General features: G+C 37.7%; 1 protein-coding gene across 2 annotated transcripts in view; it reads right to left on the bottom strand.

The window, feature by feature from the left end:
- ATP10D (ATPase phospholipid transporting 10D (putative)) overlaps window positions 1–16,236 on the bottom strand; it is a 106,733-nt gene that overhangs the window by 6,384 nt on the left and 84,113 nt on the right. For both annotated transcript variants that reach the window (XM_039845138.1, XM_039845139.1), the window contains 6 exons: window positions 15,346–15,422; window positions 14,238–14,363; window positions 11,394–11,594; window positions 6,670–6,750; window positions 5,395–5,499; window positions 1,294–1,481 (listed from right to left, as the gene is read on the bottom strand). In XM_039845138.1, coding sequence (XP_039701072.1) covers window positions 1,294–1,481; window positions 5,395–5,499; window positions 6,670–6,750; window positions 11,394–11,594; window positions 14,238–14,363; window positions 15,346–15,422 — 778 coding nt within the window. The remainder of the gene's footprint in view (window positions 1–1,293; window positions 1,482–5,394; window positions 5,500–6,669; window positions 6,751–11,393; window positions 11,595–14,237; window positions 14,364–15,345; window positions 15,423–16,236) is intronic.

Below are 16,236 nucleotides of genomic sequence, written 5' to 3'. Positions count from 1 at the left end.
AAAAAACTAAGAATTGATCTACCACATGATCCAGTAATCTCTCTACTAGGTATTTACCCCAAAGACTTGAAAACTCATATCCGAAAAGATATTTTCACACCGATGTTCATAGCAGCATTATTCATGGTGGCCAGAACATGGAAGCAACTGGTGTCCTACAACAGATGATTAAATAAAGAAGTTGTGCTCCATATATACAATAGAATATTACTCAGCCATAAGAAGAGATGAAATACTGCCATTTGTGACAATGTGGATGGACCTTGAGATAATCATGCTAAGTGAAATAAGCCCAGAAGAAAAAGTTGAAAATCACATGATATCACTTATATGTGGGATATAAACTTAAATGCAACAAAGGAACGGGACAAACAGACTCATAGACATGGACAACAGACTGGTGGTTACCAGAGGGGAGGGGAAGAAAGGGAAGAGGGAAGGTAGATGAGGTAAAGGGGGTCAAATATGTGATGACAGAAAGAAATCTAACTATGGGAGGTGACACATAATGCCATATATATATATGTGTGTGTGTATGTGTGTGTAGTAGTATATATATATATATATATATATATATATATATAAAAGTTTCTGGGTAAATATAACAAATTGTACACCGAACTTTACTTGTGGATTTTGTTAACCAATGTCACCAAAAAAAAAAAAAAGGAAAAAAGAAAAAAGAAAAAAGAAACAAAGACACTATTTCTAGATCCTAAGCAAAGTTTTATTAAAAAATGAAATTCTGGTAAGGCAGGGCTTTTGTTTTGCTTTTAATTGACCAAATCTTGAGATTTGGCTTTCAGAGGAGGGGAAGGGAAAGAGAAATACAATGAAAAAAAAGTTCCTTCTCTGATTAATATTTTTTAAAGCATCTGATATTTAAAGTTTTACTATTAGAACCATGATGCTTACAAATAACATAACACATGATAACTGTTAAAATACAACAATTTTTTTAAAAAGTTTCCTTTCCAGAGACATCAAATATAGATTATGTACATTTAATTATAAAGTGTACTAGGTGCTTGAAAAAAAAAAAGAAGAAGAAGGAGAAGCAAAGCTGCCCGTCCCTGTGGACTGTCAACCCAATAGAGTTTTCCATGAGAGAAATAAGAGAAATAAACCACTTTTGTTCTCTGGTAAACAGTTAAAATCAGTATTTTAACTATTCCACAGACTGACTTCTCCACTGCTAAACAGGGTGGTCTGCCATCCATTCTTAGTATTTGCTTAGAGAATTCCAAGACTATGATTTCACTTACTCTCTTGATGATAAAACAAATACCATACCTGGGCAGAAGAGCAACATAGGTTGTGAGGACACAAACAAAGTAGAACACTGGATCCAGCATGCACTCCTGCATAATCCAGTAGGGGTTGGATGGTGGATTGCAAGTCACACACATGGCTCCAAAAGCCAAGGCAAAGAAAAAATAAGACAAGATGCTACCAACGATGACCAGCATGTGGATCCAAGTCTGCAAGACAAGAAAACAGAGGAAATGAACACTCATAGTTTTGCAGCCTGGCAAAATCTGCTGTGTTGAAGAGACAGCATGTCTAGGCAGTGGGTGAATGGTGTAACAAACCTCAGGGAATAAAACACAAAATACTGAAGAGCGAAGACAAGAGCATCTTTCAGGAATAGCTCATGTCACTGTTTAAATCCTGTAAAACTAAGTCAAATGCCAAAAGGTAATTCTGATGACCAGATTATTCTAATCATGAACCATGAGGTGCTTGGATTTTCTCCTTAATTTTTTTTCATATAGTCACTCATTGGTCTGTTTCATTAAGGTGATACCTTAATCCAGTGAATCTCAAAGTTTACCCATTCACTCAGGTTGTGGGCATTACTGTTGCTCACCAATGTCCTCACTCTTTTCCCCTAATCAGTATGTGAGAGGACTGTACTTCCCTATTCTCTTGAAAGTAATCATGGTCACATGTCTTTTCAACTTTTTAACTTTTAATATTTTTATTAGTTTTAAATTTTATTTTATTATTAGTTTCAAGTATACATGTCTTGCTTTGATCGTTGAAATGTGAACGGAAGAGATAAGCAAAACTTTCAGGTTAGAAGCACAGAAGAGCTGGCGTACAATTTTCTATGCTGTCTCCTTTCTTTCCATGTTGACTAAGAAGTTTCCCTTGTGGAAAATTCCAGATGGTACAGCTACAAGACACAGCCTGGGTCACAGAGCTATCCCTCAGGACAACTGCTTTAGAGCTGTCTAGAACCTGTTAACTTTAAAAATGCAAGAAATAAATCTCTGTATCACAGCCTAACTTAGCCACCTTATATAACCTGCAATATAACTTTCCATATCCATATATAACCTGCAATATAACTTTTCTTAATATTTTTCTTCAAACTGGCTCACTTTTTATTTACTTTATTTAGAGAAAAAAAGCAGATACTACCTTTAATGTAACATTAGCATTACCTTTCATGATAGTGCTGAGTCTGGAGTCTGGTCTGTTTTTTTGTTTTTTTTTTTTTACAAAGGTAAATTAGCAAGAGTTGTGATAAAACATAACTACACACAGAATTCCTCTTTGACATAATCCAAAGTATGATGAGATAATCACCTTCACATTATGTAGTGTTCAGTGTTAGTTAACGCAGCGTACAGTACCACTGACATCACAGTGTATACCACAGGGATGTATGTCGTACTTTTCGGGGAAGCATTGCCTTTAATTAATCTTTTTTTGTTTTCTAGGGGCATACTTTCAAACAAGATCCAATTTTCTCCTTTTTGTTTAACCTTGCAAAGTATTTCCCCATGGTCAGTATCTTCACAGGAGTCACAAAGACTTTTAATTTTTTTATAAAATGTACAAACTGCTCAGAAAATGCGAGCTCAATCCTTAAGATCATCATTTCTCTAAAACAATGTATTTTTCTTTCTTTCTCCAATGGCCTTACTTTCCACTGAGCCCTACTGCCTGAAAGTTTTTCTAAGACGTACTTTTGGCAAGTGAGACAGTGCCTTGATGGAACTGGCACATTAGAATGAATTGATACAAGGAAGTTAAAGGGAAATGGTAAAAACCAACAAGGTGTGGGAGGTGGCAATGAGATTGTGAGCAAGAGGTGAAGGGAAACTGATGCATATTCTCAGAATGGTTAACTCTTATTGACAAGGGACCTTCAGTGGCCATGAGTGTGAGAAACAACTGTTTAATGATGCATCCTTTAAAAAGCAGCCACTGTTGTTCTTGGCACTTAGCTTTCACTCCCCTTCTCCTGAGTGAGGACACCCAGATTATGCACAGTCTTGGTAAGATATTGCTCCTCTAGCTAAATCCCATGATTGGAGCTAAGTAAATGTAATTCTGTCACCACAGACTAAACTTGGGGCACAATGAGGCAAGAGCAGAAAGAAGTCTATTAGAGCCAGTTCAGAACACAGTACCATCCTGACAAGCCTGCCATCAGTTTCTGCTCCCTGGATCTCTGGATCTCCTGTGGTTCTTCAGGATATTTTTGTTTCATTTCACCATGGCTCCTAATACATTTTCAATAACTTTTCCATCTGCTCAGGTTAGCCAGAACAGATTGCTGCTGCTCATTACCAGTAAACTCCAACTGACACACTTCATGTGTTAGATATTCTGGAACACTCATAAATGTCGGAATTTATGACACTTCCTTAGGCAATAACTACAAGTATCTACACAATTGCTTAACAATGAACTTAGATATTAAAACAATGCCAAATATTTTAGTTCTAGAATTCCCTTAATTTTCCTTACCTGGTATTTGCAGATATTAAGCTTTTACTACACTTTAGACTTGTAAGGTTTAATTATAGCAAGTTATAAGCAAAGCAAGGTATGCCAAAAATATTCAGCCCCACTTTAGAAATTATTATAAATAATTTTATAATATAATCTCATATAACATTTAAAACTATAACCTCATTCAGCTATTTCCTGTTTGAAATGCATCACTACCAGGATGGTAAATATACATCAAACATTGCTTAGTCATTTATCATTCATTTATCCATTCAAATATTTTTGGAGCACCTACTGTATGCCAGTCTTGTCCTAGATAATGGCATACAGTGGTGAAAAAAATAAACATGAATCCTGCTCACAGAGATGATAGTCTAACGCAGAAGAGAAGCAGCAATAAGATAATCACATAATTAAGTGAATAGTTATAAATTATTATTAGAGCAGTGAATAAAACAAGAGGATGGTATGACAAAATAGTCAGATAAGGGTTTTTTGGGGAAGTAGCATTTTTGTCATTTTGAGATCTAAAATAACATATAAGCTGGGTAAAGAATAGGGATCCAAGAGAGAATAAGGAATACTCCAATCAGAAGATATGGTAAACGCTAAGGCCCTGATATGGTAACAAGTTCAATGTAACTGAGAAACTGAAAGACAGACAGTGCGGTTCCAACCCATGAATACGTGGAAATGAGGTTGGAAACAGAAGTAGAGGCTTCACTACATGAAGCCTTAGAGGCCATCTTAAGGCTTTTAGATTTTATACCAAGTACTGGGAAACCACTGAAGGATTTTAGCAAAAGGAGAACAAACACATATGATTTATGTTTCAAAAAATGACTCTGGTTGTTTTGTAGAGAAGGGTTGGAGGAGTCAAGAGCAGAGGTGGGAAGATGAAAGAGATTGTAGCCATAGTCCAGGAAGAGATGACAGTGGGTTTGACTATAGTAGAGACAATGCCAATAGAAATGAGTGAGCAGCATAAATTATCACAGAGGTAATTTATTCTCCAGAGGTGGGTGGGATGTGCTTCATCTGCAAAGGAAGGTTTACAGTTAAGCTCTCATTATCTGAATCCTACACACTAGCTTTGCTACAGAGAGCTACCTTGTAATCATTTTGATGAAAGGACTTAAGTTTATCATTAAGTCAGCAGCTTAATTCAGAAAGACCTAGCTTTAAATGAGTGGTAGAAATTTTGGAGGGAGAAAAAAATAATTTTTTTTTTTTTAAATTATGAGAAACGCATAGAATCATCAATTACTAAAGTCAGCATGCCAGGATTATGGAATAACACCTCTTTTTATTTTAGTTGAAAGGCATCGGCTTGGTTTTGAAAAATGTTGGCCACATAAGTGTAATTGTTTCTCCAACGTGACTCATTCCTCCATGAATCATCTACCATAGATACCACCAAGGGGACCGGACAGGCATTTTCCACTTTCTCTGGCTGCACATCAACCTCAGCATCATGGCGCTCAGCAATTAGTAAGAGCAGCCATGAATCACCCTTCTTCCACGGACTCATCACTCTTCTCATTACCAGTTGTCTTCTAGGCATGAAGGGCTTAGCAGGGTCACTGCTAACAGAAGACATTCCCTCAAGCACAATGAGTTTCAGGCTACTTCAGAATTACTCACCAAACTCTTGCTTTCAATGACCAGATGGAGGAGAATGATGAACAGAGCAGCTGTGTTCAGGGGGTTTCCGAATGTAAAGATGTCAACGTCGGAGCCCTGGTAGGTCTACAAGGAAAGGATGAAAGGTGGTGATCTCGGATTGCTGCGCACACTCAGTGCTCTTCTCACTAACCAGTCATTTCGGGTAATCTTGAACGTTTCTGAAAAAGAGAGACTGACTCTCCCAGACAGGCCATCTAATCTTTGAACTTTTCAGTTGGAATTCCTCTTTATTCTGAATCATAATTCATCTTCCCGGAAACGTTTACTCCTATTTCTAGCTTTTTAAGGTGTGGAAAAATATCAAGTATGTTTCATTTAACAGAGCTGCAGATCTTCAAAGCAGCTACTGTGGCTAACCTGTTTAAATCTCTGCTAAGTAAATATCCCCTCCTCTCCTACATGTATGTTTCCAACTCCTTAAAGTATTCCTCAAATGATACAATTTTATGATCCTTTAAAATTCTTCTCATTCTCTTGTGAATATACTTCAGGTTGCTTTATCTATATTCCTCTTGAAATGCAGTATACCCAGAATATTCTAGCTGGGAAAATTTAAGTCATTTTATTTGAATAAGAACTAAGGAACAGAAATTGTTACTCAGACAGACTATCACCTTTTTTGGTCCTTAATACTGGACTTTCGTTGACACTACCCATGATCAAACTTGTCCTCCTCCACGGAGGGGTATACGTGGGTGGGCAGTTATATCATGCTGCTCTGTGCTTGGTGTTGGCCAAAATTTTTAAATTAATTTTTACACATTCTTTGCTTAGTCACATTCCTTCCATTTTTTACCTGTAAAACAGGTATTTTAGTTTGGGAAGATTTATTTAAGAGTTTAAATTTAATACTCTGAATGTCATTCTGGTAGAATTAGCCCAGAACTCACTAATAATAGATTTTATATTCTAACTTTGCCTCTCTGATGTTGGCTCATCTAATTATATTGCTGAATTTCAATTTTATTTAAGTTATTGACAAAAATTATCAAGCAGTACAAGGCTAAAACGAGACCTAAGAGTATTCAACTGGGCATTTCTTTCTAAATTTAATCCATTACCTAACATTTTTTTTTTTGATTGAGCATAATCTATTCAGTTAATAATCAACTTGATTATTTGAACATCCTACCTGATATACCCATTCTATATGCTAATACCAGCAATAAAGTACCAGCAAGAAGCATTACCCATTCATTAATAACAAATCCTTTAAGCAAAAAAAGGACTCACTAAGTAAGGCACAAAGAAGCAGACCAGGCTTTGATAGAAGGCATCCAACAGGGTGATCCAGAAGGTGAGGGGTAAGTATGCCTGAAAAGGAAACAGATATTGAGGAGGAAGATTAATAAGGGTCAAAGAAAAATCAAGGAACACAAGCCAGTATTTGTTTTTGCTTCTTTGAGAGAAAACTCTATTCTTTCATTCTCACTCACAAAAGAAGTGAGATTTGTAAATAGTGGTAGAAGAAAGTGGGGTGCTAGCTGAATGAGTTCACAGGTGAACAAAAATCCCTGATGGAACCCTTCAACTCATATTGCTTTTATCACTGGGTCAATCTTAAATCAGCCTGAAACAGGGAAAGAGTAGTACTAACTTTCCATTTCCTGTTGATAAAAAATTACTCTTGCAAAAACTTTCCAAATCCATCCACTTCTATTTCCTCTACTCCCTTCATTCCAATTCACTGTCAACTCTTTCTGTGAATGACTGGATAGCCACCTAACTGACCCCTCTGCTTCCTTTCCTACCCTCAGTCCAATCTTCCCAGAGCAGCCAGATGGTTTTTAAAAACTGTAAATCAGAACGCTCCATCTTCTGATCAGCTGACTGCATTCTATTCCTCTGATGACTTCCCACTGCATTTCCAATATAACCAAAGTCCCGTCCCATGGCCTATAAGATAGCCCACAAAAGCCCCTGCTCTCCAAGGTCCTCCTCCCATTCTTACCCTCATCATTCACCATGCTCCCACCACAAGAACTTTATTCTGTTCCTCAAACATGCCAAATCCATTATTTCTTTGGGGGCTTTACCTGCGCTATTTTCTCGGCCAGAAATTCTTTGCCCTGGACCTTCCACATGGCCAGTTCTTCACTGTTCATATCCTAGCTCAAATATCACTTCCTCACAGAAGCACCCTCAGACCAGTCCAAAAGTAAGGCTCACTCAATCATTTATTACCATGGCATCCTTATGTCTCTCATCACCATTAAAATAATCTTATTTGTTTACCTAATGATTTCCTGTTTCTCTCAACAGAATGCGAGCTTTACAGATTCTTTGATTCTTTTACTCAAGTGATTAAAACAGTACTTGGCACATAGCAGGTACTCAACAAATCCTTGTTGGATTAATAAGCTACACTTATGTGACTTTTCATGTGCTAAACTGCTTTCTACCAAAAGCTTATAGAAAGAGAAAGATCAAGTAGACACACTAGTCAAGTGATTGAAAACAGGTTTTCAGACAAGAGCCAACTCTGACTGAATGATAATGTACATGCAAAAGGATTCTGAGGCTGCATTCAGACCCAGTGGGAAGGATAGGGTGCTATGGTTTATTAATGATGTCTGCCACGGACAAAAATGGTAACCATGTATCATATCTCATGTTATTTCTTAACATGTTTTCAGTCTTATTTCCTCTCAAATGCAAAAAAGAGGCTGAAATTGTCTTGAAAATGTCTAATTATCTCCTAAAGAATAAAACATTATAAATATACAAATTCTCCTTTTATTTTCTTCCATTCTTCAAAAGGCTACACTTGGAATTTTTATATTGATCATTTTTTTTTTTTAAATCTCTTTGTCCTCTGGAAAATCAAACAGTGAAGATTCATTATTTCCAATCTATGTTTCCCTGTTACCATCTTTTACTATTTCCTCACTGGAAATATTCTACCTGCCTTTCTTCATCCAAGTGTCCAAAGAATCTAGAAAGCATAATCAAATGGTGGAAGAGCATGTAGCAGAGTCAAAAAAAGAAAAAAAGCGGCAACCAAAACACTATTGGACAAGAGAGAACAATTTGAGGATAAGTTAAAATATAACTTCATGCTTTTGGGGGAACAGAGGTTGCTCAAAAAACCTAGAGCCAAAAGGTAAAAAATACAATTTCTCCACAGTCAAGTAAGTAAGAGGATTATGGAAGTAGAGGGAGAAGGGCCAGGGATAAGATAAATGAGAGGCTAAAGGGATCTGGAAACCGAAAGGGAAAATCTCGACATGAAGTCAAAGCCAGAAAAGAGGTTGGGGTGGGTGATGAGAGATGCGTAATAGATTGCTTCTTGGAAGGGAAGTCTCTGACTGTAGCCTTCCAGACCCATCTCCTTTTGAGGAGAGAGATTCTACAACCCTGGAGAGTGTATTTCATGACACTGAAGATAGCAAATGGCCCAAGCATAAAATAGAATTTATCCAGAGGCCAAGTTCAAAGAAAGGACAACTCTTCTAGAAGGTAAAATCAGTGAAATCAATTACCTATTACCAAGAGCCACATGCTGGGTATCTGCTTATCACCTAGCATGTATTATAAAACTGGCCAGTTTAATAGAACAATGTGTGCATAGAATTGATAACAGGGTTCAACAATAGGAAACAATGACCTCAATACTTCGAAGGATAAGGATGGATTACAATCTTCACCTGTGCAAATGGGCTTTTTTTTTTTAAATGCCTACAACACCTGGTTGTAGGTGGTCTCCCATCCAAGTACTAACCAGGCCCGACCCTGCTTAGATCAGACGAGATCAGGCATGGCCGTCAACGCAAATGGGCTTTTAAAATGCCCGCTATAAAAACTTAGAAGGTCCCTCATTCATCCCACTTTCTCCAACAGACTTGGAATTTAACTTAGGCCTGGGGTACAGAACAACTTTCATTAATATCAACCACACATTCCTGCATCTTGGCCCTGAACTTTAAGTCAGACTGGGCTCCTTGATGAAAACCCCATGTAGTTATTCGATCTGAATGGACTGCATGATATTAAAGGATTATAAGGATTTCTTCTTCCCTGAAAGCTGAATGTGTGACTTCTCTGTTGGCTGCTCATATAACCTAAGGACATTAAATTACTCTCCAGTCTGAAAAAGCAGTTCAAGCCAGAAAAAAGTTGGCCTGACAAAAATAAATGCATTATTTTAAATTCAGGATTTCCTCAAGTTTCTGATTAATTTTTTCGGGGGAAAATATAACAATATTGAGAGTTTAATATGGCTAAAATTTTTAGACATATTATCTTACTTATTCCTCACACCACATCCATAAAGTAAAGAAACTGAAGTACAGGCAAGTTAAATAACTTACCAAGGTCACACACCACAGAAACAGAATTTAAAGTCAGGCTAAGCATAACCCATAATTTCTAACCGTGCTGATCTGCATTATTGTTTTAAGAATAGCAAGTAAAGCCCAACACACAGATTTCATATGGTGAGTCTCAGTACTGTCTGTCCAGTCCCTCTATAGAAAACCCTCTTCCCAACCCTGTCCATGTGGTTCAGCCCTGAGGAGAAATGACATATGTCCCAGGCTTGATCAAATGAGAAAATATTCTTTCTAGCCACAGTGATAAACACAGGGAAAGGCAAGTGCTTTCACCTAGGCCAATGAGTCACAACCAGGACATACATAGGTGCTTTAAGAATAACAGTGTTCTGTCACCATTACTCCTAGATTTTGCAGCAATGTGAGCCAATAAATTTCCCTTTTTCATTTAGCCACTTTGAGCTGGTTTTTTGTCACTTGCAACTGAAAGAGTCCTGAATAGAATATCTGACTAGACTGACCCCTCGGCTTTGTCCACTATATAGGTATCTATAGGTCGCTGGCCCACCTTACTCCCTGTGATCCTGACAATGAACTTGTGAGAGCACTCTGGATTTCTAGCAATAAATACCATGGTGGGGAAACCCAAGGACTAAAGATAGCATCAGTGTTCTTTCTGTAGCAAAGCGTTCATGGTAGACATCCTGTGCTCAGGAGCCTGGGTCCACCTGCCCAGGGCAATAGCTCTGGGACGTGGGCAGATTAGGTACCTTCCTGTGCCTGACCTTCCTCATCTATGGTGTGGATAATGATTGCATCTCTATCTTGCAGGGTCATTTTGAGGATTAGATTTATGTATGTTGTGCACTTAAAAAAGTGCCTGGCACATAAGAAGCATTACATAAATTCTTGTTAAGTAGTATATAAATTAATTAATAATTAAAATTATTATTAATTTTGTGAAAGATGAATTAGAAAGAAAAGAGTTTTGAGATAGCTAGATCAATTAATCGGCTACTACGATACCCTAAGAGACGATGAGGGCAGTGAGAGAAGGATGGGAAGGGGTGGACAGATATAAGTGATAAATTGATGGGAGACTGAAAGAACTCAGAGATCACGAAAGTGGAGGTAGGCACAGTTTTAGGACAAGGGGGCCATTTAGATCACACTACTGTTCTGAGTGACAGCAGAACCTGAAGAATCTAACATTGGCTTTGTAACCAGGCTGAGAAGGGTTCTGGCACTGGCTCCGCCATTTTTCAGCGGTGAGATTTTTGGAAAAATTACTTAATCCCTTTGAGGTTCAGATTCTTCATCTTAGAATGGGAACAGTACCAGGTTCTCTCTCAAAGCATTTTGTGTATGAGACAGGGATGTTTAGCAGTTTGAACAATTAGATAGCAGAGTGGAGTTTAGTAAATACTAGACATTATTAGTTGTAAAGTCTAAACAATGGATTCTTCTTATAAGTACTCAAGGTCTTTCATAGTTTTACCTGTGTTCCCCTCAGAAGCAAATAAGTTAATATCTGCCAGGTTAGTAGAGATGTTTTAAAATAATGAAACAATTCAAATAGTTTTAAACCGTTCTGAATGTACAATATTTTAGCTGGACTGATTGCAAAATACCCTGACTTTGACAGTGGATATAAATTTGTCTAAGTGTTTTTGCTTTAACACCTACTTCTGATTTCTGACCACTCTTATAAAGTTCAGGCAGTTGTACAAGGGTCTCTGCAGACACATCTTTCTCCAAAACACCATAAATGACGGGAGGGGCAGATGTGAAAAGGAGGTTGAAGAAGATCAAAATCCAATAGTCAGTCATGGATGTTCCTGAAAACCCACAGAAGAACTGGTACCAGAAAAGGAGGTTCACGTAGGCCTAGGGACACAAAGAGGAACATTCACTTCTTAGAAATGGTCATTTTGAGCTGTATGATCTCAGCCTCTCTCAGCACAGTTTCCTCACTTACAAAAGAGAAGATAAGCACATCTTACCACATGCTTTTTTTTTTTTTTTGGTAAATGTTTTATTAAATTAAAAAAATATACAGATAAATACACATATATACATACATATAAACACATACACACACTCTCTTTACTGTGTGGTGCTGGAACTGTTCTAAGAGCTTTACATATAATTCATTTAATCTTCATAACAACTTGGGAATTATTCTTGTCCCCATCTTACAGATGAAGAAACTGAGTCACAGAGAGGCCTAGGAACTTACCCATAGCTACCTGGCTAATAAGTGGTAGAGCTAGTATTCACCTTGAGACATTTTAGCTGTAGATGAAGAGAACATAGCCCAGTACCTGGTATGTAGCAGGCATACAACAAATGTTTATTCTGGGTCCACAATTAGCTTTAGTGGTAAAATGGGATGATGGCAGCAGGGTGGCCAACCATCGCAGTTTGCTTGGGACTGAGGAGTTTCCCAGGACATGAGATTCTTCAGTGCTAAAACTGGGATAGTCCCAGGCAAACTAAGACAGTTGCTCACCCAGAGGCTAGGATCATATATCCTGCATTGTTCCCTCCAATATTCTGTCTCGAACAAATAAAATTCATGATAGCAAAAGCTCTGCGCCCTGAAGCAGATCAGAGAAAATGACACTGGACTTAGATATAGGGAGTCTTGTTTCAAGGCCTGAAGACACTTCCTATTGATTGTTTGACTTAAGGCCCTTTTTCTCACCTCTCTGAATTTTGATTTTCTTGTTTAGAAAATGAGGGCTTAGTATCAAGATTAAGTTAAAAAGTGCTCATGACCTGTAAAGGGCCTCATGAATATTAAGATGCTGTAATTGTTGGCATCATAGATACACAAAACACCTTAGGACAGGAGCCAAAATCCCTTGGACAGTTTCTTAGTCCAGAGTCCGTGGACATGCATTATGCCCAGTTCCTCAAAATGTATCACTTTTCGGTACATGTGTTTTGGGGCATTGTTCTAGGGCGTGAATCCATAGTTACCATAAATATCAAAAGGTTGTCCAAGACCCGGGAACCAGTCTCAGAAAGATAAGCTACTCAAATGGCTCTGGTATGGGCCCTTTTCTCCACAGTTTATAAAGCATTCATTGTTGGGCTAGGTAATTAAGAGAAATAAGCCAGGATACCAGTGTGAAGAGACAGCAAGGGTCACAGAGCAGAAAGGCCACAAGGCCCTTGCTCCTTGGAGATGTACTCTCTGCTAATAAACACTCCCTCTCTCCAAGAGCATGTGGCATCTCTTTCTAATACTAGTGATTCTTAACCTTCTGGTTTAATCGGGGGTTAAAAGGAGGTAGGAAGGGAGTGAGTTATTTCACAGTAGAAGGTAAAAAACACAAAGGTGTTTAAAAAAAAAACAAACCTGGGAGCGGGGCTCCTTATTAAAAGTCACTGATCACTAAATCCTGGAATTTTAAATGACAAATTATGGCTCCCTACAGAATCACACAATCCGACAGAAACATAAATTTCAAGTATTTTCATAAAGCAACAAAGTTTTATTAAAGTTTGACTAAATGTGCTAATTCTAATTAGTAAAGTACTCAGAGCATCCTAAAAAGTTCACTGTGCTTGAGGAAAAAATGCTTCTGCTGACATATCTCTCTCTCTCTCTCTCTCTCTCTCTCTCTCACACACACACACACACACACGGCCTTAAATTACACGTTTCGTATATCCTAAAAATAACCCAATAAATTTTTCCCTAAAGATGGCATTTCAATAGAGCGATATAAATTTGTCTACTAACATGCTGTACATATGGACTTTAAAAACTAAAAAACATACTTTGTCTAAAAAAAAAATGACATACTTACGTTATAGCCCCACCTAAAAAGGACTTAAGTGAAGCAATATAAGATCAACATGATTTTTTAAAAAAAGAAACTGAAATTTAAATGGTAGGCCAAAGCTTAGAAGCCAGGACATCTTAGCAAATTCTGGCCTTTTAGGAATTATGTAATTAAAATCAAGATCCTTTACCATCAAATAACTACAAAGCACAAATATATTTTATTGGCTTGCTAGAGAATTCCTGCATCTGTGAATACTAGCCAGCTATAGGCTAAGGCATCATACTGGGTTTTCATCTGTATCTTCAATATAACACAAGGGACATCAATTTGGGGACAGCATATATTTTTTGGTATCTCCTATAAAATGGAAGCAAACTGTTTCATTTTCTACTGACAGACAGTATTAAATGTTTCATAATTCTGCTTGTCACAACCTTTATATAGAAGGTCAAAAATTGGATTTTAAATGAACTAGACAGGACTTAATTAAATTTAAATGCATAGGGAATAAAAAATGCTAGCAGATGGACAAGCCTAACAATTTGCTGTCAGCAGCTGAAACGGCAGATTCCCAGAATATTTCTCGTTAGATGGCAGGAGTGCTCCTGGCTGCCCCCAAAACATCAATACGTGAAGTGAGCTTAGCGTAGGGCACTTCTTCTTCATCCCTTAAGCAAGCAGGATTGGAAGGTGGGAAGAGGGAAAGGCCACATTCTCTGGAGCTACATACCACGTTCTTGTAGAAAAAATAGAGAATCATGTTGGAAAGTCGTGTGTAACACCAGTGCCCATGGACAAGAAGGAGCTTACTGAGATGCTTAAACTGGGAAACGGCAAAGTCACTGGCCATCACAGCCTGCAGAGACAATGAAGAGAATGCTGCCTTGAACAATCAAACATGTCAGAGGAGAAATAGCATGGCACCTGACCATCAGCAGGCTCAGATTAGTTAAATATATTTTAAACTTTGCATGCAGAACAAAAAAAGAAAAAAACCCCTCGACAAACAAAAACAAAAACCCAAAACCCAAACAAAAAAATAAAACTCCAAACAAACAAAAAGCATAAATACTGGAGACTTAACGAGTTGCCTGAGGTTACTGTTCAGCTTTCCAATATAGCTGAATAAAACAAGACTTCACTGGTTACTCATGATGTATTTTCAGCAAATGTACTCTCCCTAGAAAGCAGCTCCCTTAGCAAGAGCTCTACACATTACAATATGCATTCACTTCTCTTCGATGAGGAAAATATCAAAGGTACTGATCATTTTATGTAACTGCACAGTGTTAGGCAAAGAGAAATTTGAATTTTTAATTTTTTGTACAGATGTTGTAATTTACAATTCTTGGGAAACCCTAAGCCTCACATCTCACTTTCCTCTGACAAAATCTGTTTCATATACGAAAAAGTGGTCTTTTGGATAAGCTTCTATCTGAATTTTGTGCCTTAAAAACTATCCAAAATGCACACACCCCCACGTACAGATAGGACACTCCCACCTTCTTCCTTCTCTCTTCTCTTCCGCCTCTCTTCCTCTCTCTTTAGGATCTTTACATCTTTTATTCAAATTCTTAGCAGCTTTTGTCAGTTGTAAAAGTCACATAGTTATTGCGAGGCTAAAAACATATATTCTTATGATCTAGATAAGCTATATTTCTTAAACTGAGCAAGTGAACCATGTAGCTAAAATTACCCAAGAAATAATCAACTTCCTGTCTGTCATTCCTGAACTAACCACAGACAGCCTCACTCTATCACTGAGATTTTACAATGGAGAACATTGCTTTTGGATGGGTGGGTAGTTCATGGCATTTGGGTACAGAGCATCCACTCACCTGCATGCCTTCTTGACCTGAGATCCCTATCCCAATGTCTGCCACCTGTATCATACTAACATCATTGGCACCATCACCTTCATGGGACAGAAGAAAAGGTGAGAGACATATGAATAAAGAAAAGATGCAAACTTTGCAAATCGATTGTGGCTACTCAAGCAAAAAAATCCTTCAAAGTTTATCCCATGTATCCAAGTACCTGGAAGCTGATTAAGCAGATTATTTTTCAATTAGAGTTGACATTTAATGTTATTTTATATCAGTTTCAGGTGTACAGCATAGTGGTTAGATATTTACATAATTTACAAAGATGCCCCCGATTAGTACCCACCTGGCACTATACATAGTTATTACAACATTACAATAGTATTGACTATGTTCCCTATGCTGTATTTCATCCCTGTGACTATTTTGTAACTACCAATTTGTATTTCTTAATCCCTTCACCTTTTCCTGTCTACTTTCAATTTTCCAGATATAACCTACTTTTTTCCAGTCACTGCACATGCTATTTCTTATAACACTGACTTCATCATCACCACCCACCTTGCTGGATTTCAGTTGTTCTTGCTGCAGCTTAGATGTCACTTCCTGTGGGAAATCCTTCTCCAATTCCCTTCAGATCAGATGCCCCTTCCTTTGGCTCCAGCACCACCCTGTGTATCTCTATCACATGGTATTATGCTTTCTATAGATTTTTTTGGTCTCCCAACACACCGGATGCTTCTTAAGAGGAGCTATTACATTCCTGTTGGTAATGAACATTTGTTGTTGCCAACTACCCACTGATCGTTCACTTTTTTTCTGGTAATAGTATCCTGATTTTCCTTGAGAACTCTGAGTCCATGCAGTTAGTGAGGACAAACCCAAACCCCCAGATTTAGGATAGAC

This window comes from Pteropus medius, unplaced genomic scaffold, assembly GCF_902729225.1.
Source record: "Pteropus medius unplaced genomic scaffold, Ma_sr-lr_union100, whole genome shotgun sequence".
Taxonomy (NCBI): domain Eukaryota; kingdom Metazoa; phylum Chordata; class Mammalia; order Chiroptera; family Pteropodidae; genus Pteropus; species Pteropus medius.
Note: the sequence above shows the minus strand (reverse complement) of the source record. Positions and strands in the feature narration are given on the sequence as shown.